At 34.4% G+C, this 26,509-nt stretch overlaps 2 protein-coding genes across 11 annotated transcripts; both read left to right on the forward strand.

Annotated features, from left to right (window-relative positions):
• The first annotated feature begins 1,853 nt into the window (after positions 1 to 1,853).
• Positions 1,854 to 20,437, forward strand: PLDP1 (phospholipase D P1). Of its 2 annotated transcripts, XM_020382913.3 has the most exons (20): positions 1,854 to 2,314; positions 2,914 to 3,015; positions 3,168 to 3,292; positions 3,380 to 3,521; positions 5,201 to 5,371; positions 7,793 to 7,966; positions 8,416 to 8,658; positions 8,793 to 8,909; positions 10,005 to 10,144; positions 10,271 to 10,420; positions 12,228 to 12,384; positions 12,490 to 13,023; positions 13,402 to 13,512; positions 15,462 to 15,608; positions 15,690 to 15,887; positions 15,959 to 16,060; positions 16,850 to 16,981; positions 17,069 to 17,134; positions 19,774 to 19,835; positions 19,931 to 20,437. In XM_020382913.3, the coding sequence occupies exons 1-20, from the start codon at positions 2,063 to 2,065 to the stop codon at positions 20,175 to 20,177; spliced, it is 3,372 nt and encodes a 1,123-aa protein (XP_020238502.1). In that variant the 5' UTR covers positions 1,854 to 2,062; the 3' UTR covers positions 20,178 to 20,437. The 2 variants fall into 2 exon arrangements, with proteins under 2 accessions (XP_020238502.1, XP_020238503.1); XM_020382914.3 differs by lacking the exon at positions 1,854 to 2,314 and having other exon boundaries at positions 2,908 to 3,015; positions 3,193 to 3,292.
• Positions 20,438 to 21,629: 1,192 nt separating this feature from the next.
• Positions 21,630 to 26,105, forward strand: LOC109817602 (putative protein phosphatase 2C 34). 9 transcript variants are annotated; one of them, XM_083063062.1, is made up of 6 exons: positions 21,630 to 22,005; positions 22,582 to 22,858; positions 23,221 to 23,529; positions 24,936 to 25,053; positions 25,136 to 25,359; positions 25,766 to 26,105. In XM_083063062.1, the coding sequence occupies exons 2-6, from the start codon at positions 22,616 to 22,618 to the stop codon at positions 25,949 to 25,951; spliced, it is 1,080 nt and encodes a 359-aa protein (XP_082919188.1). In that variant the 5' UTR covers positions 21,630 to 22,005; positions 22,582 to 22,615; the 3' UTR covers positions 25,952 to 26,105. The 9 variants fall into 9 exon arrangements, with proteins under 9 accessions (XP_082919188.1, XP_020238497.1, XP_029131095.1 ...); XM_020382908.3 differs by having other exon boundaries at positions 21,630 to 21,902; XM_029275262.2 differs by having other exon boundaries at positions 21,630 to 21,902; positions 22,611 to 22,858.
• Positions 26,106 to 26,509: the final 404 nt, after the last annotated feature.

The following is a 26,509-nucleotide window of genomic DNA, read 5'->3' on the forward strand; positions in this document are numbered from 1 at the left end:
GGCGAAACCTGTTTCAATGGGAAGGTGAACTATTACAACAATTGAAAGCTGACATTGATTTCTTGCACCTGCAACTAGGAGTCAATGATCATTGGGTCTGGTCAGCTTTGAAAGGTGGTGAATATTCTGTGAGGTCAGCTTACAATGTCATCGTGAATAAGGATATATTTGGTGAATTTCCTCTATATAATTACCTATGGTCCAAGTTTCTTCCTTCAAAAGTGTCTGGCTTTGCTTGACGATCTATGCTTAATAAATTACCAACAAAACAAAACTTAATTAAAAGAGGGATTCTACAAGCTGGAGATGGATTCTGTATTTGGTGTGGCCATGATCTGGAGACAGTGTCCCATTTATTTTTTGAATGCCCTTTTTGCTTATTGCATATGGATGTTGTGTTTAAATTGGTTTGGTATAAAGTATGTGCTCCATAATTCTTGCCACCTTCACTTAGCACAGTTTGTGGGTTTACCTATTTGCTCTAGTGTGGATCGGTTAAGATGGTCAACTGTGTAGATGACTGTTTTATGGTCTCTTTGGATTGCTAGGAATGAGACTATCTTCTCTGATAAGGTCATATTACATTCTAACTTATTGGAGTTGATTCAAATGCGTTCTTGGAAGTGACTTAAGGTTAATGACCTTTCTTTCCAGTACCCCTATTCATCTTGGGTTTGTTCCCCTGCTGTCTGTCTAAATTTTTTGGACATATACTCAGTTTCTGAGCATCTGAGTACGTAGGGTAAGATTCTTTAGCTGATTGTGCCTAAGCTAAGCTACGAGCAATATTATACTTGTGGAAGATCACATACTATCATCATCAAGGGTATTTCAAACACTGTCCTTGTGTGAAATCTGTGCTAAATCACTTAGTAATTGCTTATTAGATGTCATATCTTCTGTTACTTGACTGTAAAATAAGCACCGTGTTTTTTAGTTGCTACAAGTATTCTTTGGCCTATTGTATTTGTATATGGGTTAGAGTACCCATTGTACTCCTTTTTAATAAATCTCTTTTGCTTATAAAAAAAAAACAAATGCTCGAATTTCAAATTCCTTATAAATTTTCCATCTAAACAAGATATTTTACATCAAAGAATTTGAAATTATTCAAATAAATAAATTACTCCATTTAAATTCTCCATCCAAACACACTATAAACACTTTTAATATAAAAAATATTTGCGATATCATTTTACTATGAAACATTATAAATATAATAATTTTTTAACTTTTAATTATAGTAATAAATTTTTAACCTAAAATTTGGATACAATTTTTTTAAATGTTTTTGGGACAATTATTCAATTAGAAACAAAGTTTTACTTCAATAATTTAAACTGTTTTTCCAATAATGATTTTTTTATTATGCAAGTTATTGAGATAATAAAATTTTTCAATTATAAATCTCTTTATATATAAATTTTAACTTAATAAATTTCAATTATGTAATAATACACCATATTTATTTATGATCAGAGAAAAGAGATACATAATGTATCTACAATTTATTTAAAAACAAAGTAAAACAAAAAAGAGGAAGAAAGTTAAATGAAAAAAGATAAATAATAGATTAGTTATGGGAAAGTGAGATTCTTTTTTTTATTCATAAAAATAGAATTTAATACTAGAAAATTACAACTCACAAACACAACCAAATGATCAAATGAGCTATACCCCTTGGAAAGTGAGATTAGATATCGTGTGTAGTTGAAAAGTAAAGACATGTATAAAAATGAATTTTTTTTTCATTATATATTGTTATAGATTATAGGTAATATATTTTAATGTTTAATTTGATTTTTAATTTTTTAAAAAAGGGAAAATAGCAAGGACTAGAAGGCTTGGCTAGTGAAGAAATCAAACTTGCGCACTCGTTTGGCGTTGTTCAGAGTTGAACTCATATTCCGCATTTTCCTCTTCTCACGAAAACTTAAACAAGCGTTCTCTCTCTTCTGAATTTGGATTTTGGATCCGAAAAGACCAACGACGTCGTTGCAGCACCACTTCCTCGCCGCATTCGATTCCCGCACAGTTCCCAATCGCCGACGCTTCGATTCCAATGGCGACGGAGAAGTTAATGGCTCCCGGCGGCCCCCGCTACGTTCAAATGAAATCGTCTCCGCCGCCGTCGCCGCCGGCCGCGGCTGTCGAGGACATGTCCTCGGCCCCGTCGTTCCGCCACAGCTGCGCCGAGGCCCATCGGATTTTCGAAGAACTGCCGCAATCCACCATCGTCTCCGTCTCTCGCCCCGACGCCAGCGACATCAGTCCCATGCAACTCTCTTACACAATTCAAGTTCAGTACAAACAGGTAACGTGCTATCTCTTTCTCTTTCTCTTCGTGATTTCGCGGAACTTTTAACGGAAAACAGAAAAATCTCTGATCGCAAACACTGAAGCCAATCGTGTGACGGAAATCCAAAGGAATTGGATATTATGTTTGAATCCGATTGGTTCTTTTCACGTCGTATCGCTATGTGCTCGTATATATATACATATGTACTTACGTATGTGTGTATTTGGCAAATTTATCGTAGGGTTTAATTCGAACCAGAAATGCATGATGCAATGGTTCTGCAGTTTGTTGCTATTCTCCAAAGGAATGCAACTTAGTTAGCTTTTGACTTTTCCTTTTAGTTTTACTTTCTCCGAGCAACAGTTTCTGCTTTTGCTTACTTTTGGCATTCACCAGCTTTGTAGTTGTTTAGAGTTGAAGTGTGTGTAGGAATTCTTTTATAGAAGACAAAAAATAAATGGAGGTGAACAATATTTTTATACCTGTGTTGGCCTTGTATGTCTCACTGTGGCTGTAAATGGTTGGATGAAAGAAAAGCGTTGGTTGTTGAGTATTTATTTCTTTCAGTCTTCCTTCCTACAGGAGGATACTTATATATCTCATTTGCATTCCAGTTCAAGTGGGAGCTAATGAAGAAAGCTCATCAAGTATTTATTTTGCATTTCGCATTAAAGAAGCGTGCCATTATTGAAGAAATCCACGAGAAGCAAGAGCAGGTGAGCAATGTTGTTAATATTGATTTTTGGTTGATTGCTTATATAGTATATATGAGTGGCTTTTGTGCATTTATTGTATTATTTGGTGATATCATTTCTGTCTAGCTAAGTTTGGATTTTGATGTAATGTTCACTGAAACATTATATTAAAGGTTAAAGAATGGCTTCAAAATCTAGGAATTGGAGAACACACTGCTATGGTGCAAGATGACGATGAAGCTGATGATGATACTGTCCAGTTACAGACTGATGAAACTCATGAAAGTGCTAAGGACAGGTGATCCCCAATCTGCAACTTCTGTGAAGCAGTCTATAATTGCAACCGTTACTCTGGTCATAATATCCTTTGTTGTTTTTTGTGCAGAGATGTTCCATCTAGTGCTGCTCTACCAATTATACGGCCAGCCTTAGGAAGACAGCATTCTATTGCAGACAGAGCAAAGCATGCAATGCAAGGATATCTTAATCACTTTTTGGGAAATATCAGTATTGTGAACTCTCGTGAGGTATGCTTTGTGCATGAGCATTTTAAAATATACGCTGATCATGCTATAGAAAAGAATCATTGATTCATTGTCAGTTAATGTGTCAGACATTTCAGATATATACATAAAATGTTGTAGTTTGATGTTATGGGTAGGGCTATTTGTTAAGTAAGAGTAGAACTAGATGTGTTAACTCTGGCAACGGAATAACTTGATTTTGGATATTAGTTTCATTAAAAAGCAGCCAGATGCATGATGATCCCACTATTGTGGGTGGTGAGGGTCAGATGTACACATCCATACCCCCCATGAGCAGAGGGGCTTCCATGAGTCAAATCCATTAGTACCAGATCACAAGCAAGTAACTTTACTATTGCCCCAAAACTTTGGGATATTAGTTTTATTGATAACTATCAATCACATAAGTTTACGAAGACTCTGCACACTTGCGTTGCATGTGAAATCCATGCATCTAATTACTGGATTTGGCAAGGAGGGCAACATCAAGAATCTGTTTCAAGTAAGGTTGACATGGTTCTTCTTGTTCTAGTCTGGAAATAGCCTCTCCACTCTTAGGGTTAAGGCTGCATGTATCAAATCCTTCCTAGACTGATGAGGTTCCACTTGAAGAATCCTCAAAGAATGCTTTCTAATCCTTCTCAGTTCCTTGGAAGCAATGCAAGGAATGAAACTCCAAGAAGAACAAGTGTGACCAAGCTTGACTAAGCTAAGTCCGGATAGAAGTATGGCAACCTAGCTCTACAAAGAGAGGAGCTCAAGGAGGGTAGAGGTAGGTTGAGAGAGACTTTCGGAGGGAGAGGTTTCAAATGAAGAAAACTCATTCAATAATTTCCAAAAGTGTCTACAATTCTCGGCCAACTAGAATTTATAGGGAAAATTAGGTTAAGGTAAACCATGGGTTAGCCTAAGGTTAAGTGAAACCATGGTATGGTTTACTTAACCTTAGGCGCCCAAAATTTGAATTCAAAATTCAAATTTTGGAGCCAATCCCGGTCACCCCCCATGTGCACTCATTTGTGATGTAATTTGGCATCCATTTGAGTTGCATTTCGGTCACATCATGTGCATGTGTGCACATGGCCGAAATGCATACCAAATGCCATGCTAATTACATTCAAATGACAATACACTTGTAACCCTAAATTAACCCTAAATTCAAATGACCATGAAATGAAATTCCTAGTCTAAGTGGCCAAAATACAAGGCCTAAAATGAAATACAAGCCCTAAGGCCCAAACCTACACTACTCCTACTCTACTTGGGCTTGAATCAAAGCCCAACTAAAAAGTCTGATGGGCTTTCCTTGAGCTTGGGCCCACTCCTCTTGGATCCTCTTTGCCATAGCCCTAGTAGTTGGGCCCTTGGCCCATGGGCCTCCTCCATCATAGACCCTACAATGGTGGGAGTTGAATGCACATGGCTGCCCATTGGTTCTGTTAGGCTTGAATTTAAACAAATTGTTGCCACTTATTTTGGCTACCATATTTAGTACATATATGATATGGACCTTGGAACATGTAAAACATGTTTTATTTTTAGTTGAAATCCATGCCTATTTATGTTTTCTGTATTGGCTAATTTGTTGGATGTTTGATCTTCTCCATTTGATTTCTTGTTGAAGCTGCTTGGTTTTTTATGATTACTAAACACTTTTTATGATACGCAATTTTATGTGCTAGGTTTGTAAGTTTTTGGAGGTATCAAAGTTATCTTTTTCACCTGAATATGGCCCTAAGCTGAAGGAAGAATATGTGATGGTGAAGCATCTGCCCAAAATTCAGAATGATGATGATTCCAGAAAGTGTTGTTTGTCTGACTGTTTTAGTTGCTGTAACGACAACTGGCAAAAGGTAAAGAATCCTGCTTTACAAATTGGTCAATATGCTTCTTTTATCTTGGTGCTATTTATTTCTTTTTTTATTAGGTTGCAGAGAGAACATGCAAGAAAAGAAACTATATATTATGAGAAAATGAATTAGTCACTTGTAAAAGGTAAGAGATCAGCTATATATAGCTGTACAAGAAAATACCAAAAGAGTTAGTTACATAGTACATCTGTCACAACAATGACAAGCCCAAAAAAATAACTAAAAATACAGTGATTATACACACATTACAAAGTAAACTCTACTCTAATACCACCTGCAAGCTCAGTATGGGAGGAGTCCAAATAGTCAACTACTCTGAGCTTGGATCTGAGAGCAAGAAACCAAGTTGAGAAAGAGCCTTGGTTCAGATATCTGCATACTTACTAGAGGCAGATACATGCATAGCGTGATTTGCTTGTTAATCCCTCTCTTGTAGACAAAATAGAGATTTAGTTCCATGTGTTTGCTGCGAGCATGAAGAATGAATCATGAGCAAGAGCCATAGTGCTCATGTCGTCATAGTAAATCCGATTAGTGTGAAGAACTTACATCTCAGACACAAGAGACTGAATCCAAGAGGTTTCAGTTGTTGCAAGAGCCAAACTAAGATATTCAGTTTTGGTAATTGAATGAGTTACGACAGTCTTTTTCTTGGACCATCAAGAAACTAGATTAGGCCTAGGAAAGACAACATCAATAGAGGCAAATCTCCTATGATCAGGGTTAGAGGCTCAATCATCATCACAAATCAATAGGCCTGAAGGGAAAGAGGAGCAAAGGCAAGAGTAGGCTGCAATGAAGTCCATAGGAAATTGTACCCTTAAGGTACCTAAGAATCCTTTTAACTATGGTCCAGTGAATCTCCAAAGGTTCATACATATATTTGACAAACGTTGATTGAGAATCTAATTTCAGGCCAAGTAAAGGATGCATACTGGAGAGCACCCACCGTTGACCTTTGAAGAGTGGCATCAAAAAGGATCCCATTGACCGGTGTAACTTTTACTAAGTATTACACCGTTCAGTAACTTTATATTAAATGTGAATTTTGTAAATCCAACCATTAAATTGAAAATTCTTTACTCTTAGTTCATATATACAAAATTTTATATTAACCCAAGATGATTTGATACTTCATTCTTATAAAACAAAATTGGCGTAATATATTCATTTTAAAATATACTAAAATATGAATATTTTGATTACCTTCAAGTTGTTGTTCAATTTTAACAAAATTTGATATACACATATAAAGTGATATGAACTTTCAATTTAACGGTGGAATTTTCAAAATTCACAATTAATATAAAGTTATTGAGCGGTGTAATATTTAGTAAAAGTTACACCGGTATTATTATAACCCTCATCTATATATATATATATATACATATATACACGAACAAAATAGCAAAAAAATACATAACAAGCAATATAAATAAATAAAAAACAACATAATATCAACATACATAGTTAAATATCATAACAACAATACCATAATTCATTAAGTTTCAAACATGATTAAAACACAACAATAATGCTAAAAATGACAATGTTTCCATCCTATGTCTATCCTCTTAATAGAGTTTGAGGATGTTTGACTTTGGTTTTTGAGTTGCTAGACATTGTCCTAAAAATAAGAATAGGAACAATACCAAAATAGGAATAGAATGTTAGAACTAAAAATAAATTCATGAATGCACTCACAGATGAAGAATGGCTGAAGGAAGAAGTAGAAAAAAAAAAAGAGAATGAAAAAATATGCATCAACAGATGCAAATGAAGGATAGATGAAGGAAGAAGTAGGTTAAAAAAAAATCTTGCTATGTTTCTTGGAGATGTTTGCCGGAGTTGCTTGCCGAGTGTTGGGCCACCGCGGTTCAGGTCGTCGATCGCAAAGGTAACTGGAGAGCAGTGGTTGGAGTTGAACGAAGGTGACCAAGAGGTTTACAAACCTAGGGCAGGTTCCGCATGACCTCTTCAAATGCAGAACTTTGTGACTATGAGGGAGAAGTGAGACGAGCCAAAAAACATAGGGCTTACTCCATTTGGGCCTGGGTTGAAGCCCAAAAATAGGTTTTTTTTAAAAAAAAAACCGTCATGACCACCGTAAAGCTTCATGGCGCCATGGCCATGTCGGGCGCCATAACGGAAATGGCGGACACCGCCATAAACCTTCATAAAACGGATGGCGAATGGCGGTTTGGACCTGAACCGCGACGTTTTTCCGTTATAATGGATATTTGGCAACATTGCACGACAATGACAAGTACAAACAGATAACTGAATATACAGTGATTATACACAGTTTAAAGAGCAAAACTCTACTACTGTAATATTTTCTGGTGACTTTCTTTGTATTTGGCTTAACTTCACAGTATCACTTTCCTGTCTTTTTATGTACAGGTATGGGCTGTACTGAAACCTGGATTCCTGGCATTGCTGGCAGATCCTTTTGATACACAGCCTCTGGACATCATTGTTTTTGATGTATTGCCTGCCTCAGATGGGAATGGGGATGGTCGGTTATCACTGGCGAGTGAAGTGAAGGAACGAAATCCTTTACGCCATTCATTCAAGGTGAGAGGGGTGCCTTTTTATCTCTATTGTTGCTTCATAGTCTCGTGCTTTAAAATAATGCCAATTCATATGGTCTTCCTGTTTATATTACACTATATCTTGAGTATATCCCCAATTTGGTCCTTCAAAGGTTTTTAGAACATCTATTTGGTCTTTGAAAGATCAGTGACATCAAATTGATCCACAAATGATTGTATTTGGTTAACAATTGATATCAATTTGATCCCAGTAAAAAAACCTTCAATGACTGAATTGTGGTTTATTAAATTGATGCCAATACTCTTTTGAAGACCAAATTGATGTTCCAATATCCTTTCAGCGACTGGATTGAGGCTTATTCTTATGTAATTATTAGTTAGTAGCTAACTTGTGGTTGTTATCCGATGTATGGTAATACTATAAGAGAAAGATGCTTTTTCTAAACTTTAGCACTTAACCAAATATTATAGGTGAGTTGTGGAATCCGGAGTATCAGAATTAGAGTGAAAAGTAGTAGTAAAGTTAAAGATTGGGTTGCTGCAATTAATGATGCTGGACTCAGGCCTCCTGAAGGCTGGTGTCATCCTCATCGTTATGGTTCATTTGCTCCTCCAAGAGGCTTAGTCGAAGATGGAAGTCAAGCCCAGTGGTTTGTTGATGGGCGAGCGGCATTTGAGGCCATTGCTTCTTCAATTGAGGATGCAAAATCAGAGGTTTGTTTTTCTAGTGCAATAAAATTCAAGCCCACTTTCATCACATACAAACACCTATAATGGTGTTATAGGTGTGTGTGTATGTATAATGGTTGTTTTCAAGTTTCTGTTCAATGATTGAGATATTCATGCAGATATTTATATGTGGTTGGTGGCTGTGCCCAGAACTGTATATGCGGAGACCTTTTCACACTAATGCTTCATCAAGGCTTGATAATTTGTTGGAAGCAAAAGCTAAGCAAGGGGTTCAGGTACCCTTGAATATGAAGTCTTACACAATGCCTTGCCTTTAAGAGATTTTTTTTCCTGATTACTATTTTTTTGAGTTGTTTAAATTGCAAGAGATAATTACACCCATTCCAAGGATTTAAGCATGACTATGGCTTTCAGTCATCTTATCTGCATTTGTTTTCTACTGTAATAATTTTATGTCTTTCACTGGATGACTACTTCCTGAATTTATTTTTATTTGCAGAAGTGTTTTGTATTTAATTTAAGGTCTTGCCCAACATGTGACCTGACTTGAACCCTTGGTTTGGTTGAAGCAAATGGATATGGACCCGTAGATATGTTTGTGTTTGTGTCTGTGGCATGAGGGTTTGAACATTGAGTGTTTAGTGACTGCCCCTTGTAATCATCATTGATCAAAGTGAATATTTTGTGTTACACCCTTGGACATTGGCCTAAATTTCACTGTAGCTAGAGCACATTGGTCTATTTTTCTTCTCCCAGTTTTCTGTACTGGAATTGTTTCAACATTTTTTATTTTTCTAAATTTTGAGTCATTGCAAAGTGCGTAAAGCATGTTGCATGGACACTTTAAAATAGGAGTCAAATCCATTCAAGCAATGTATTGAAACCTGTCAAAAAATTTGCTGTTTTACATTGTCCATGCTTCTGCCTTGTACCATATGCATGCCAAAATCCTATGATTTTAGTTAATTAGGTAGTGAGGGACGATGGTTTGTTGGAACCTTTGAATTGCATAGCATAATACACACTTGGACATTTCTTAGGATGACTCATTAAAATTGCTATTGATCTCCCCTCTCTTGGTAGTACAAGTGGGTCCGAAATTTGTTTTATTTTCTGTTGATATATGAATGAGACTGGTCGATGGTATTTACTACTTAGAACTATAGTCTCCCGTGAATGTTTTTAATATCATAGCGGAGAGAAGTCGATCAATTGAATTATTTTATTACTTAATAGTTTATCAGTACAGTCCTTACAATGATCAAGTAGTTATGAAGGTACTCAGCTGTGTTTTATGCCACCTGGATGATGCATTTTCCGATTGCATTATTTCCATAGTGTTGAGATTTACATGATTATTCTTAATGCAGATTTACATTCTTCTCTACAAAGAGGTGGCTCTTGCTTTGAAAATCAACAGTGTTTATAGCAAGAAAAAGCTTCTTAGCATTCATGAGAATGTGAGGGTATTACGCTATCCTGACCACTTTTCTACTGGTGTTTACCTGTGGTATGCAATTACCCAAAACTTGGTGTTTAGTCTATAGTTTTATGAACTTATTTATTTAATTATAGAAAATATCAATTATACAGCAATTTTTGTGGTTTCTTATGTGTTTGTTATTATTATACACAGGTCACATCATGAAAAACTTGTCATTATTGATAACCATATCTGCTTTATTGGAGGACTGGATTTATGCTTTGGTCGGTATGACACATCTGAGCATAAAGTGGGAGATTTCCCTCCTCTTGTTTGGCCTGGAAAAGACTATTATAACCCAAGGTAAGTTTTGTGAATACAAAATAAAATCACAAAGACTCTGTTTAAGAGTTAGTGTCTATTTGGCCATGCTATGAAATTGTCAAAATTTAGTTTTAATTTTAGGGAAACACTTATTTTGATTATTTGAAATGTTTGGAGAAATAATAGGAGTGTTTATATGCAAAGACCAATACAAAACACTATCTAAAGAGGGTGTGGGGAGGGGGAATTTTTTTTTTAATAATATATTTAAATAAATGTTTAATCATAATTGTTAAATACTTTATACTGTTTATCTAACTTATGAATATCATTCTTTTAAATCTTAAAATTCATCAACAATATAGAATATGTATAAACTTTCAAGCAATCTCTAATTGTAAAATTAAACAATTAATTTAAAATCTATCTTTTATCTTGTTCTTAAGTTTATTTTTCACCATGTATATAGTTGAAAGCGATCTCTCAATTATAACCACTGAAACAGGAAGAATCAATCTCAAACAAATTAAAGGATTAATTAAAAAATAAGTTAAATATAATTTTAATAATCATATATTTATTATAATAAATGTATTTTATCATAATATATTTTTTCGAAGAGTGAAGGGAGACAAGGCCCCTGCTTGCTCCCCCTTGGAGTCCTTGTTTATATGTGACAGTAGTAGCTCAAAGTCTGTTGTTAGAGAGTAGTTAGAAAATTCTGCTTATATTATGCATTATTTGGTTAAAGGAGGGGATGGGAGGGTCCCCTTGTTTGGTTTACAAGAAGAGTGGATGGAAAATAAAAACACTGTCCAAAACTTATAATTTATTTATCTTCCTCTTCATATCCCTCTTATACTGGTAGGGAGGGACTTTGGCTCCTCCTTTCTCCGCTCCTCCTCATTCCCCGCAACCAAGCATTGTTAAGGAGCAAAAGCAGAAACCAGAAAAAAAAAAAGAAGACATTTTTGGACTAGTTGTTTCTTTCCAATTATGTTTTATATAGAAATGCTTTTCTGGAGAAGTAATTCTCAAAAATTAAAATTTCTTCAGATTGAAGTTATTATTTATTAATGTTGGACATCTATGTTTTATGGAAAATGTTTCATCTACACCTAAAATCTAACAATTCTTTGTACCTCCACAATGTTTTGCTGGAAAGGAGAGAGGTGTGGGTTGATTTGATTTTTCCCCCACAAAGAGGTTGATATCTACGTGTTAAGTGCAGAAATAATATTTTTGATGTTTCATATAATGCATTTCCCATAGGTACTCAAATTCACCTCAATGCTTTATCTTGAGAATCAGAAAATATATTTATTTATTGTATAGCACCAAATAGGGCAATATGTTATAATTTAAGGGAAAAAAATATTCCCTATTTTATGCATATTATATGTATTTTTCCTATTTAATAAACTTCTGTTGTATAGTTGAGACAAATTCTGCCGATTATGTCTGTGCTTTCCATGCTCTCTTCTAACACTATTTATTTCACTTTTCTGTTTTATTCTAGCAGTGGCAATATTAGACTTGGAAAACGCTAAGAATCTTAATAACAACCTGATTAGGGATAAAATGGTGTATGTAGACTAGACAGTCCACATATGATCTCTATATACATTAGTGTTGGTATTAATTACAATGATTCTATCCAAATTTTGGTCCTAACTTTTTATATATTGATATGGTATGCTACAATAAATATCTACAAAATTCCAAAGAAAATTATTGGCAAGCTTGCACTTGGAATGTGTTAAGATATGTCATTCATCATTAATTTATCATAGAGTAGCTCGCTCTTGTTGAATGTAATTCATATATTCATTTTCAATTTTGACAGAGAATCTGAACCAAATTCTTGGGAAGATACAATGAAAGATGAATTGGATCGTGAAAAATTTCCTCGTATGCCTTGGCACGATGTTCATTGTGCCCTTTGGGGACCACCTTGCCGTGACATTGCTAGGCATTTTGTTCAGCGATGGAATTATGCTAAGGTTAGTCTTATTTTGCAATTTCGTTGAAGTTTTAAAGCATTCTGATCCTGTTGCTATATTCCCTAAAGGAAATAATATTTTCTCTTTTCCACCTCTTCACATCAGAGGAACAAAGCTCCGTATGAGCAAGCAATACCATTACTTATGCCTCAGCATCATATGGTTATTCCACATTACTTGGGAGGAAGCAGAGAGATACAGATTGAAAGTGGGAGCATTGACAATCATACTATCCTTAAGAGAGATGATTCATTTTGTTCATCTTCCCAAGACCAAGATATTCCTCTACTATTGCCTCAGGAGTCTGATGGATTGGATACTCATGAAGGAGACCAAAAATTGAATGGGGTAATCTCCTCTTCACATCACCTTGACAAGCCAAGAAGGATAAGAAGTGGTCTTCCATTCTCATTCCGGAAGGCCAAAATTGTAGCAGTTGGTCCAGATACACCCATGAAGGGCTTTGTAGATGATCTAGATTCTGAGCATGACCGTGAAAAAAAGTCTGTGGATAGAGTGGCTCATTTTGATTTACAAAGTACAGATTCAGAATGGTGGGAAACACAAGAACGGGGTGACCAGGGAGGTTTTGCTGATGAATCAGGACAAGTTGGTCCTCTTGCTTCCTGCCGTTGCCAAGTGCGCTACTCTCATGGCCTACTTAAATATAATTGTGCCATAGATTTGTTCAATTTTGTTTATGATATATACCTTTCATATGTTCATCTTGTCACAAGGTTCATTAAAACATAACAGATGTTATTTTTGTCATTAAATACTTTTTATTGAGATAAGTCATATTTTTGGTTACTTTTGGCTTTGTTCCATTTTTTCACATCATAAAGACTAAAATCCATGTGAAGTTGGTGATATATTTTTTCTTGCTAGAATTATTGAATTTCATGATGGTGCATTACAGTGTCTTATTCTTTGTTCTTTTCATGTCACTTATATGCTGTTAATTTTTCAACATTGGTTGTTGTATTCTCTCTTAATAAATTAACTTTTAATTGATAGGTTATTAGGAGCGTGAGTCAATGGTCTGCTGGAACAAGTCAAAACGAAGAGAGCATCCACAGTGCTTATTGCTCTCTTATTGAAAAAGCTGAATACTTCATCTACATTGAGGTATTAAATAAACTTCCTTCTTGTATCATATCTCCATTGAATTACTATTTTATGAAGATGATTATGGCAAAAGTGGTTTTACCTTGTTATAATAATAAATCTATCTAGAAATTAGAAACCTAGCAAATAGATAATAAAAATGAAAGAACATGGACAATGATTACTTGAATTACTATGTAATTATTGCCTATAGTAACTAAAAGGCCATTATTATGAACTATTTGTATTTTTCATGAATTGTCTGATGCTATAACTGACTTTCTGAGATAATTGCTTCTTTTAACACCTAATAGGTTTATATTTTTCCAATTTCCTTTTAAAAGCAAAATTCACCTTTTTAACTTTTATAGACATCTATTCTGGCTGATGTGGTGAAGCCATGCTACGAGGTCTAATATGAGCTAAATGGACTGTAAGGATCATATGGCTAATATATTATCTACTATGCCTAACACCTAGATTTAGATGATTGGAAAGATGTAGTTTTTAATTAATTTTATTGGTAGTTTGGATTATGAACAAAATTTATCTATGGGAAATTGGAAAGCCACATAAGATATAGTTGTTTAAGGAATAAATGCTATTTAGAAAAGCAAAATGATTGACATCACTCTATCAGACATAGAAGCCCTTTGGCATCTAGACCACACATAAAGAAATCAACACATGTAAACACATCAATGACAGGTGTGGACCGTGATCTATCCTCATATAGAAACTGGATTGTCCCTCTTGGCCTATTGGTGTAATTTTCATTTTCCTTAAACCTAATGTTTTGTTTTTACTTTTTACTATAACTGAACAAATGGACAAAATATTTATTGCAACACAACGATGACAAATTCAGACTGTTTTCACCTACTCCTATAGTCTTATTTGTGAGGAATCTAGGGGTGGGGGTATTGGAAAGTTCCACATCCCCTTCCTCATGTTTTGAGGTGCAATTTATATACTTGTTAGGTAATTTCGTTTAATGTCAATTAGTTTTAAGATGATATTTAATAGTTACATGATCATTCACTTTTATAAAAAGAAATTTAATATTAGAAATTGGTTTTGGACAAATTAAACTAAGTATAATTTTGAACTGATGGTTCATTTTTATATGGGTTCATGTAATTAGTTTCGTCTTTTACCATTTTAAAATAGTTTTGAAAATTACCAAACACCCTTTCAATTTTTAAATTTAAAGAGAAAAAACTCTCATACCTAAATTATTTGGACTTTCTTTGCAATGCCTACCCAAGTTTAAAGGTGAATATAGTTGAACAACTACGTTAATAAAGACCCCAATATTCTGAAATTTTGTAATATATATTGTGTGCTAGATATTATGGATTATGCAACCAGCTTTGATGAAGCAATATTATATATTCTGCTGCTTTCTCCTTCAATTGTTCATGCTTAAGTCTTAGAATAGTGGATTAAGCCTAACTCAACCATACAAAACCGGCTTGTAAGGTGAGGGTTGTTTTCCACTTATATACTATTCAATTGCCTAATCTCTAGTGGATGTGGGACTTGAGTTTTTCCCAATACACCCCCTCACGTCCAGCACTATTGGGTTTGGTACGTAGATAAATGTTGGGTGGCCCTTTTAATAATCTAGGATTGGCGGGACTTGGGTTTTTCCCAATACACCCCCTCACGTCCAACACTATTGGGCTTGGTACGTAGATAAATGGTGGGTGGCCTATTTTTAAGAATCTAGGATAGCTTTGATACCATCTTAGAATAGTGGATTAAGCCTAGCTCAACCCTACAAAACCGGCTTGTAAGGTGAGGGTTGTTTTTCACTTATATACTATTTAATTGCCTAATCTCTAGTCGATGTGGGACTTGGATTTTTCCCAATATTAAGGGGGGTAGTTGTAATATGTTATCACATCCTTAATCTGTTCTGGACCTTTCTCTGACTGTTCTATTTCATCCTTGGGAACATGTTCCAGAATCAGTTTTTTATCTCAGGTCTTTCTGGAGATGAGATGATACGGAATCGTGTGTTAGAAGCTTTATATCGACGGGTTATGCGAGCTTACAATGACAAAAAATGTTTCAGGGTTATAATTGTCATACCTCTCCTGCCTGGCTTCCAGGTTCTGATTATTATTATTTTTGTTTCAACACTGTAAATATTGCTTTTGCATGAGCGTTAGACTTACTTCTTACTTATCTAGGGCGGCCTTGATGATAGTGGTGCAGCATCTGTGAGAGCCATAATGCATTGGCAGTATCGAACCATTTGCAGAGGGCAAAATTCTATCTTGCATAATCTTTATGAACTTCTTGGTTCTAAAATACATGACTACATCTCTTTTTACGGCCTAAGATCTTATGGTAGACTCTCTAATGGTGGTCCTGTGGCAACCAGCCAGGTATTCTTTTACATCTATGGTCATAGACAGAGGTAGTTTCAGTCAGCTTAATGATATACACTTTTTTGCAGGTGTATGTTCACAGTAAAATCATGGTTGTTGATGATTGTATAACTTTGATAGGATCTGCTAATATTAATGATAGGAGCTTACTTGGCTCCAGAGATTCTGAGGTACAGTTCTATGTTTTCCCTGTATATGCTGCACAAGTTTGATTTGGGGTTTAAATTAACTTACACTGTGTTCTCTGTCTCTCATTTAATAAAACCTCATTGAAATAATTTTCATAATGCTAATTTTTATATTATGTAATCATGTTAGTTGATATTGTTGAATTTAGAGGGGGAGAGGAGAAAGATAGAAAAAAAATGTTCTATGAAGAGAATTGAGAATGAGAATGCCTTCTTGTTCTAGAGAATGTGTATGTTATACATAGCATTCATATATGTAGACTCTTAGTAGACTTGGTGGAGACTATTTCCTTCACTTATATTGAGTGCAACTTCCTAATTCCAAACGCCCATGAACACTAAATGCATTTTATCATGTTACATGAAGTACTATTTCCTAATCCAACCAATATCTTGTTAGCTTTTCTCTTTCCTATATATTTTATTGGGAGATTTAGGTGTAGACTACAAATTTAATCCTTGATGTTCATAAACTTTGAATTTCTTTATTCATATCTTCAGTTTGACATAATTGATGTTCACAAATTTTGAGGCAACACCTTAAAATAAAATATTTAACTAATGAAAAAATACTTTCAACGGAACTGACAGGTATATCTTATCACCAACACCCTTTTTCTCACCTTTAAAGTTGTGTATTGAATTCATAGATTAGTCTGTTAATTACTATTTGCTTCATTTTTTAAACTTATATTTGGCTTTCTTTTATCTATTAATGCATAATTACTGCACCCCTTTCTGTTCCTTTATTTTCCTGTATATGGATTTCAGATTGGTGTGGTTATAGAAGACAGAGAGTTGATTGGTTCTTATATGGATGGAAAGCCTTGGAAAGCAGGAAAATTTTCCTTGACCCTCCGATTGTCCTTATGGTCTGAGCACTTGGGTCTACCTACAGGAGAGGTTAGAGAGTAGTGATTTTTCATTCTTTAGCGAGTAGTTGTTTCATGTGCCTGATTTGTAATGACTATTTTAATACCTTTTCCTCAGGTCAATCAAATAATGGACCCAGTTGTTGAATCTACTTACAAGGATATTTGGATGGCAACAGCGAAGGTAATAAGAAAAATAATGTTACCAACTTGATATTCATTGCTAATTTGATATGTTTTTTTTAGATGAATAATGGTGCTTTAAGTGATATATTCTTATAAAATTACTATTGCATGAACATTTCCATGCATACAATTCATTCTTCTAAAAGTAATTTTTGCATAAATAATTATCCTTTAAAAGTGGCCTCTGCCGTTTTAATCATATTTCTGTCCTTTTATTAAGTTAAGGATTGAAGATCCGAGTTGATTTTAGCTGATACAGATTTGGTTGTTCATTTTGTATGTGTTTGTTTTGAGGTTTCTTTTCGTTTCAATTTTTATATATATATTTTTTTATTTTGGTCAAATAGCAAATTACGTACTTTAACTTTAGACTTCTGGCAAATTGCCCCCTGAAGTTTTTGCTTTTGCAAGTTCCCACTTTAACTTTACACTTTTAGAAACTGAAATCCCTTTCTAAAATTATTAGTCCCGTACAACACTTAAAATTTCTTAATGCTAGAAAGTATCTGGTTACGAAAATATGAAATAAATACAGTGACACGTTTGGAAAAAGTTGCACATTGCTAAATGTTAACAAGTAAACTACAGAAATTAAAACTAGAAGACACAATTCATGAAAAGTCTAAAGTTAACATTGGTTATTTTGCAATTTAACCCTTTTAAAAATATTTTTGCTATTTTAGGAGGATATCATCTAGTGTTCTACTTTGAATTATCATAAATTACGTAAAAAATGTTCTATTATATATTCTGTCCCTCTCTATTACTGATTTATTGGCAAAACCTATGTGTTCATTAGTGCAAGGCAATGGATTCAATCATTTTAAAATCGGCAGGGGAGATTAAGGGAAGTTTTCATTTAGTAAATTCCTAGTAAAAATAACCATTGTCTAGGAAAATTGATCATTTTACTACTCATTAATCACTTGAGTGATTAGTTCCAAAATTGAAAAAAAAAATTTGCAGGATTGTTATGCCCTTTGGTAGTTCTTTCTTAGGATTAAACTCATGAGCTATACCATCATACCATGAAATTATGGAAAAGGGTAACTGAATGGATACTAAGGCAAGAAACTCACATTTCAAAGAACTAATTTTGTTCTATGCTAGCCAGATTAATAATGGAAGCAATATTTATGAAGATTGATGGAGAGGCACTGAAGGAAACAGAAATACCTATGATAGGGTGCCAAGAGATGTTTATGGAAGGTTCTAGACTCTAGAGAACAAAAGAGATTGTATAATAGGGTTACTACTAGTGTTGGGGTCATTGAGAATTACCTGGTCACGCCAAAAGTTTACTTTGGATACTCTTATCTTTTTACCTTAGTTTTGGATGTGCTTGCTATAAGCATGTCTAAGAGTCAATTCAACAATGCATGCTTTTAGCAGACTATAATCCTAATGGGAAAGTCAAGAGAGTGAAATAAATGTTAATTAGGGTTGTTGCAAAAAGCTTTGGAAGCACATGGTTTCTGATTAAATAGAAATTGAATGGGGCATTTGAAAATCAAGTTTAACAAGGCGTGCACCTCCAACTAGCTCAGAGTTAAAAATTGAAGATCATACTATTCACGAGTTACTAGTTTGGAGTATCTTGCATCGTAAAAGAAAATGAAGATATTGAGAGTTGTAATAGGATTCAACGTAGGAGGGATAAAATGGAGAAATGTCACAGCCCACAAATGTTATTTGTGACAGAAAGGTACCTTTTAGGAAAAGTTTACCACTGAAACCCACAGTGCTATCTAGCATTAAATGTTGGGTGGTAAAATGTCCCGAAGAGCATAAGCTCAGTGTTGAGAGAGACAAGGATGCTGTCATGGGTGAGTGGCCTGTGGACATGCAAGACTAGATAGGATCAAGAAATAATGCATATAGTAAAAATGGAGGAATCACCAATTGAAGAAAATATGGGACGGCTGATAAGGCCCTTGTAAGTTGTAAGAAGAGTCGAATCAAATGGAGGATAGCCTTCTAAGTTAGAAGTAAAGCGAAATGCAGAATATTGTTCAAATCATTAAAAAGCATTTGAGATCTATATGAACTACTGAGGATTTAATTTTTATGACAAATAATGATGACAATCCGTGTCTAATTCTACTAGAAAAAAGATTTTCCAAAATATGTAACACAATCAGTCCTTAGTGCCAGATTAACTTCCAAACTCTGGGGATAAAAGACATGACTGGAAATGACACATGTGATCCGCCAAAAAGACACGGGTCACTAGTGTGTGCTTGAACTTGATGGTATGAAATTTGGCAGCTACCTTACCTTTGGACTCCAAAGTTCTTTTAGAGTGCAATGCTTGCTTCAGGAGTATGGCATTGTTGTCAGATTACACTTTAGCCCAATCTCCTTGTGAAGTTATTTAGGTTGCATTACTATTAGTTGTACAACAGATTTATGATTGTATGTTTTAGGTTTTATACGTTTAGTGTCGTAAACTGTTCAGTTAAACCATTTTTTCTGTCTCTTTATGCAGATATAACACGCACACACGTTTTCATTTTTCCTAATGTTTTCTAGATGATTGAATACCTCTTTAGATCTTACGATGTTTCTGAATAACTGAATAAGAAATAAGACTTCAATAAGAATATTGACAATTGTCCTTGGTGTTACATTTTACAGACGAATACTACTATTTACCAGGATGTCTTTTCTTGCGTACCAAATGATCTGATACACACCAGGTATGTTAATGATAGTTTTCGCTCATCTTACATCTTTGGGTGAAACTTCTCTTTTGTCTTGTCCTAACATTATTTTAAACCTAATGTTTCTGCAGACTTGCTTTCAGACAAAGTGTGGCTTTTTGGAAAGACAAAATTGGTCAAACGACCATTGATTTAGGAATAGCCCCAGAAAAATTAGAATCATATCATGATGGTGGCATTAAGAACACCGATCCCTTGGATAGATTAGCAGCAGTGAGGGGTCATCTTGTCTCTTTTCCCCTGGAGTTCATGTGTCAGGAAAGTCTAAGACCTGCTTTTAATGAAAGCGAATACTACGCTACTCAAGTTTTCCATTGAGTTCGATGTCTCCGAGTACATAACATATTGGGTTTTTCTTTACAATTTTTACAGGGATGTGTAATTTAATTCTTGCAGAATTCCTTTTTATTACGATTCTGCAAGTGAGAAAAAGAAAAAGGGGTGGGGGGAGACAAGGTTTAATCATGATATTCTTGTAAAGAATGTATCTATAACTGTTCACTGTAAAAAAAAAAAAAAAGTTTAATTTTTATAGAAAAAAGAAATCAGTTCAATAATACACGCTGATATTTACTGTATTTCTTTCTTTCATTCTTGTTTTTACCCCACTAGGTGAGTTTACGAAGATGTAAAGTTTAGAATTTTTTAGTGTATACATGGTTGATTTCAGGAGCTATTACAGAGCTTTTAGACCTACTTTTCAACTACAAATGGTCTTCGATTCAACGTAGACTGCATTAATAATCTCGTCTTTCTTACAATATGCTATTGCAGTGGTGCATCATTTCATTTGCATTATTTTTTCCTATTGTTGAATTAGCTTGTTTGTCTCAAAGTATAGCTTTAAATTTTTGCCCATTCTAATGATATAAACATTATTTATAATGAAAATATACAATTTAATTAAAGTAAGCATTTTCTCAACCTTTGGTTCTGACGTTAAATGCTATACTCGATATATGAAAATAACATAAAATTATTTTATAAAATGGAGAATTTTTAAAAAAATGCAGAATGGTATTCAGGGTTGACCTGATTTCCAGCAGTCACCCATAATAAACGTTGTCTGGAAAAATGGTTTTCTGCGTAACAGGTCCATTAATATCCTGTTATAATGTTTTATTCCGTTCTATCCCCCACCACCATGTATCAAATTATCACTTCCTTTTAGGTTGGTGACATTCTTGTCAAATTCTTTATGAAATGTTCTGAATACGAATCTTTTTATAAATCACACATACATCTGTCCTGAGATGTTGCAATGTTCCAATGGTGACGATGTTCAATAATTATTAATTTATTATGTAGCAGTCTTTCTTTTTATGTTAATATTATACAGCCATCACGCCTCTCTGGCTTCCAACCAAAGCTACCCCAGCCATGACTTTGTATTTGTTTGCTAACCAAGTTCATCATGGCTCATAAAATAATCTCACCAGTGTCCACTTGTTTGACCTTGAAGTCCTGGGGCTATATAACAACTGGCCAAGAGATAGGCTTACGTTTGGTTTATCATCTCGAGGACGTGTCGTTAAAAACTGTTAAGTTCCCAACAGATTGAGCCTCGCTATTAGAATATTCAGTCAAAGAAAATTTCTGTTTGATTGAGATTGAAGATCACTTAATTTAATGCATACGACTAAAACACAGAGAAATTTCATCCACACAAGTTATTTATTCATACTTAATTGGTAAGTTGCTTTAGTAATATAATTGTTAACTACCGACCTCGTTTCATGCAAACTATGAATTACGGAAATATATCCATTTTTGCTTTTAAATTACTAATTTGACCTCTGAAGTTGGCCATCACATGTGACGTTTGTAATAAGATTCGCTATCGGCCACCACCTTACATTACAAGTTACAAGAAGTAAAAGCCACGATCGTACACTAGTTGTGCTGCAATTTGGGTTCATGGAGTTAAGTAATAATATATAGCTTTAGAAGAATCATCTCTCAGTTCTAGCATGAGATAGGACTTGCTGGTGGTCATTCCAATCTCAGGCACATGTAACTGACTCTTTCTCTTGATCAAATTTGGTGGGAAATCAGACTCTACTATATTAAGTTTCTTTTACTCAGTTTGAGTTTTCTGCGGTTATGAATTCTTTTTCATCTTCCTCTGGGGTGAATTTTGAGTAGTGTAAGAAATGCACTGTCTTTTTGACATTACCTGAATGCTTCTTTGAAACTTTGTTTATGTTTTCAGATGAGAAAGTTGAGATACTATAAATTTATATATCATAATGATTTTGCTTTTTTTTTTTTTTTGAGATCTTACGTTGAGTAATGATATAACCAAAATAAATCAATGATAGACAATTTTCATCTTACATGTCAATTTAGTATTATTGAATCTAAATGCTTATTTATAAGATAGTATTGGAAGTTTAGAACGTATCTTAAGTCTATATTAAAAATGGCCACCACATCAAATCTAATAGTGCTGACACAAGGGGATGTATTGGAAAATAAAATATATAAGTGAAAGACATCTTCATAATATAAGTCAATTATGTAAGGTTGAATTAGGTTTAATCTTCATCTTCTAAGATTTTTTACTGTTACGATCATGTAACATGTTTCTGGGTTCTCAATATCTTTTTTTTTAATCTATTATCGTTGTTTTTTTGGTGACTAAAGGGCACCTACTACCTGATTTCCAATCCTTGCATTTATACTTGAAGATAAACATAATAAGGACCAAATATTTTGGCAGTGTATAATGCAACTGTGATTCGAATGTAGTAGCCATGGTTCTTTTTCCATCTCTTGTCAATGGATTGGCAAGAACAGTGTCGTTGAAGAAAGACAAGAGTTGTAGAAAGGATGGTGGAAGGAAAGCTGTGGAAGCATTGGCAAAGGAAGCAAAGAAAAATGAACTGTTATTGACTTCATCTGGAATTGTTAAGTCTCCCAAGGCCAACAATGTTGCCTCTGTGTTCACTAAGAAGGGCCAGAAAGGATTCAATCAGGACAAACTTATTGTTTGGGAGGTATGCAAACATAACAATAGGGGACTGAATTATTGCCATTTTCAGTATAAGTGGGACAAAAACCTTAAGATGTCCAATTAGGGTCTGTTTGAATAAGTTTTTTCAGAAATATTTTTAAGAGAGAATAATAGAAAGGAAAATCAAAATAAATTTGTCTGAGTTAAAACTAGTTTATACATGAGTTAAAAAATATGATTTTGAAAAAGTTAATAGGAAAAAACTTCATAAAAATAGCTTATGTGTAAGTTAATTTTAGCTTATTGAAAAATTTATTTCATATTTTCCTCTCACAGAAGTGCTTCTGAATAAGTTTACCCAAATAAGTTCTTATATATTATGTTCTAATTTGTTTCTGATGATAGGAATTTGGTTGCCAAGAAGACATCATCTTCTGCGGAGTTTTTGATGGGCATGGCCATTGGGGGCACTTGGTATCCAAAAGAGTCAGGAAACTACTACCTTCTCTTTTGCTGTGCAACTGGCAGGAAAATCTGGCTGCAACATCACTTGACCTGGATTTTAAGATGGAAGCAGACAGGAACCTCCATAGATTTGACATATGGAAGCAGTCCTACATAAGCACTTGTGCTGCCATTGACCAAGATCTAAAGCAGCATGCTGGGATTGATTCCTTTCAAAGTGGTACTACAGCTTTGACAATTATCAAACAGGTTATCCATATTTATATGATAAATACGGTATCTTCAACCATTGATATTTGATTTAGTGTGTGTTTGGTTTCATGTTGGATTCTCAAATCACTTTGAAATACTAGTTAACGAGATCTTCAGTAAATTTTCTCATGTTTGGTTCCACGTCGAAGCAACCTTTATGTAGTTTTTGTGTTGGATGAAAAATTTTGTACCGAGTTTTACTATTAACTTATTTTTATAATAATAACTTCAAACATATATCACATCACTTCACAATCAATTTTACAAAATCAAATTTTCCAAAGCTCATCAAAGCACAAACTTCATTACGATTTGAAATAATGGTTTCGAAATATGTTAACTTTGTCAGACTTCACATATTTTTATCATGTATGCCATGTTTCCAATGTATACAGTTCCTTTCTTTTGTTTTTGTGGGTCACTGTCATGAAAAGAGCCATATTGCGCCTACCTAAAAAATCACACAGGAAACGAAATTAAGATAGTATGTTGAGAACTTAAAAATTTATAGACAATAGTTTCAACTTTATGACCGTGATACTCAACATGATCAATTTCTCCTTCTCGAGAAATGGTAAGGCAAGTCTTCAGTATATAAGTTATCAGTTGCATTATCCAAGTATGTTTTTATCCATGAGATCCTTCAGTTATGATCAGGAACAAAGAGGTACTTTATCTCCATGTTCTGCCATAATTTGTTAGATGCTCTTAGTCTCTTGTAACCCCCTATTACTTTAAAAAAAAAAAAAAAAAAACTTACATTAGTCATATTTTCATATTAGTTGTATAATTTTAGTGTCCGTTTGGTCACATCTTATAATCAATTTATAGGCTGTAGCACACATTCTTATGTAAAATTAGCAATTGAGATTAATTTAGAGACAGATTAGACATTTTGGTCACGTTTAACAGTTCAAAATCAATTATATTCTATCAAAATCTAAAACAAACATGCACTTAATGGTAAGAGTACGTTAATCCCTTTTTTAACTGTCAAAGTGGTGGTTAGATTTTGCTACAAGCTTGGATGCCATGGAATGCAAAAATCAGCTCAAAGTTACTCTAATTGCTAGATTAAAAAACTGATGGCACAGTGTTGTAAAGAATTGGATATATGCTGCCTTACAATGGAAAAGGCTGTTTACACAACTTGATGATTATCGTTGCTCCAAGATTCACCCTATCCCTAATAATATAAGAACCAAAAAAAATATTATAGTTGATTATCCATAATTTCCCTAATCTTAATAATGTAGCAAGAGCAACAAAATGTTGGTTGATAACATAATTTGGAATAAGCAAACATTTTGTTGGTCTAGCTCTAAATTGTAAGAGCTATACTAGATCTTAGCTTTGATGTATTAATCTGAAGTAGCTGTAAGTTCGTGTCTCTAACTTTTCAGGGTGAACATCTCACTATAGCAAATGTTGGTGATTCTAGGGCTGTCTTGGCAACCACTTCAGAGGATGGCACCTTGACTTCTGTTCAGCTTACCACTGACTTGAAGCCAAATTTACCAAGTATATTCACTCACATACGTCCCAGCATAGGAAGTGTTTGTCTTTATTGCAGAAATTTGAGTCTTGTTTTTGTTAATCTCAGAGGAGGCAGAGCGCATAATGCAATCTAGAGGGAGAGTATTTTGTATGGAAGATGAACCAGGAGTGTACAGGGTTTGGATGCCAAATGGTAAGACCCCAGGACTAGCAATATCTAGAGCATTTGGTGACTACTGTTTAAAGGACTTCGGACTAATCTCTGTACCAGATGTTACACAAAGAAAACTAACCACCAGGGATGAATTTGTCATCTTGGCAACAGATGGGGTATGCACCTAATTTTTTATCATATTTCTCTTTAACCATACAATAACTCCTTCTATGGTCAGTTTTATGACAAATCGAAATTGCAAAAGTGTAACAAAATGCAATGTTATTGTTTCCTAAACAGTATGTTGGACCAAATCATTTAAATGAAGATCATGCTTGATTGGTTAAGTAGTAATGATACGCTTGTGCCATTCTCTTTTTGTGTGTATGAAACTCACCCTTTGGGTGTGTTTGATTCACTAAAATTCATGGGACAGGATATAAAAGAGAAAGTAGGACTTGACAAAAGAGTGAAATGCCAATGATATTATAGTGAGCATGTCACTTGTGCATGTGATTAAATGGAATTATGACTATGATGCAAGTGTGAAGTTTATGTATATGTTTCTGTTATTGATCTCAGGTATGGGATGTAATTTCCAACGAAGAAGCAGTGAGAATTGTTGGTTCAACACCAGATAAGGAAAAGGCAGCTGAAAGAGTGGTGAAATGTGCCATGCATGAGTGGAAACGTAAAAGAAGAGGCATTGCTATTGATGATATATCCGCTATTTGCCTCTTTTTTCACTCTCACCCTTCTCTTCACTAAAATTGTCCAATAACAATGGTGTGTGATTAAACCACTCATTGCTGCTTCTTTATGGCACAAATTAAATACTTCTGTATTTGCATGTTCTCAGCTTTTATTTCTTTGGTGAAACATTTTGAAGGATGAATTTGTCTCCAACAAATCTTCAGGCTTTACCAACCATGAAACTTCGAATATAATATAGATACACTTCCGCTATAAATTATACGTAAAATCACATTAGACAAATTATTAAAATATTATAATAAAATTTAATAATTTTATCATATCACATTAGACTCTTGTGACTGTTAGATCGGTTATGATCTTAACAAGCAACTTATTTAACCAGTTTTTTTTTTTTAAATTTGTCTTTCTTATCCATCGCATCTCTCTTCTTTCTCGTCTCTGTTTTTTCTCTTTCACTCGCACCAAGAAGACCACGATCAGCAAGTCCATGGGCAACATCGTCAAACCGCTCGTTGCCATTGACATTGATCTAAACATGCAACAAAAGTTCTCAAAATCACTTTGTATTTCTAACTTTCTTTTTCTTTCTATTTACTTTGTGGCTCATAG

The sequence above is a fragment of the Cajanus cajan genome, chromosome 1 (genome assembly GCF_000230855.2).
Source record: "Cajanus cajan strain Asha chromosome 1, NIPB_CcT2T_4, whole genome shotgun sequence".
Lineage (NCBI taxonomy): Eukaryota > Viridiplantae > Streptophyta > Magnoliopsida > Fabales > Fabaceae > Cajanus > Cajanus cajan.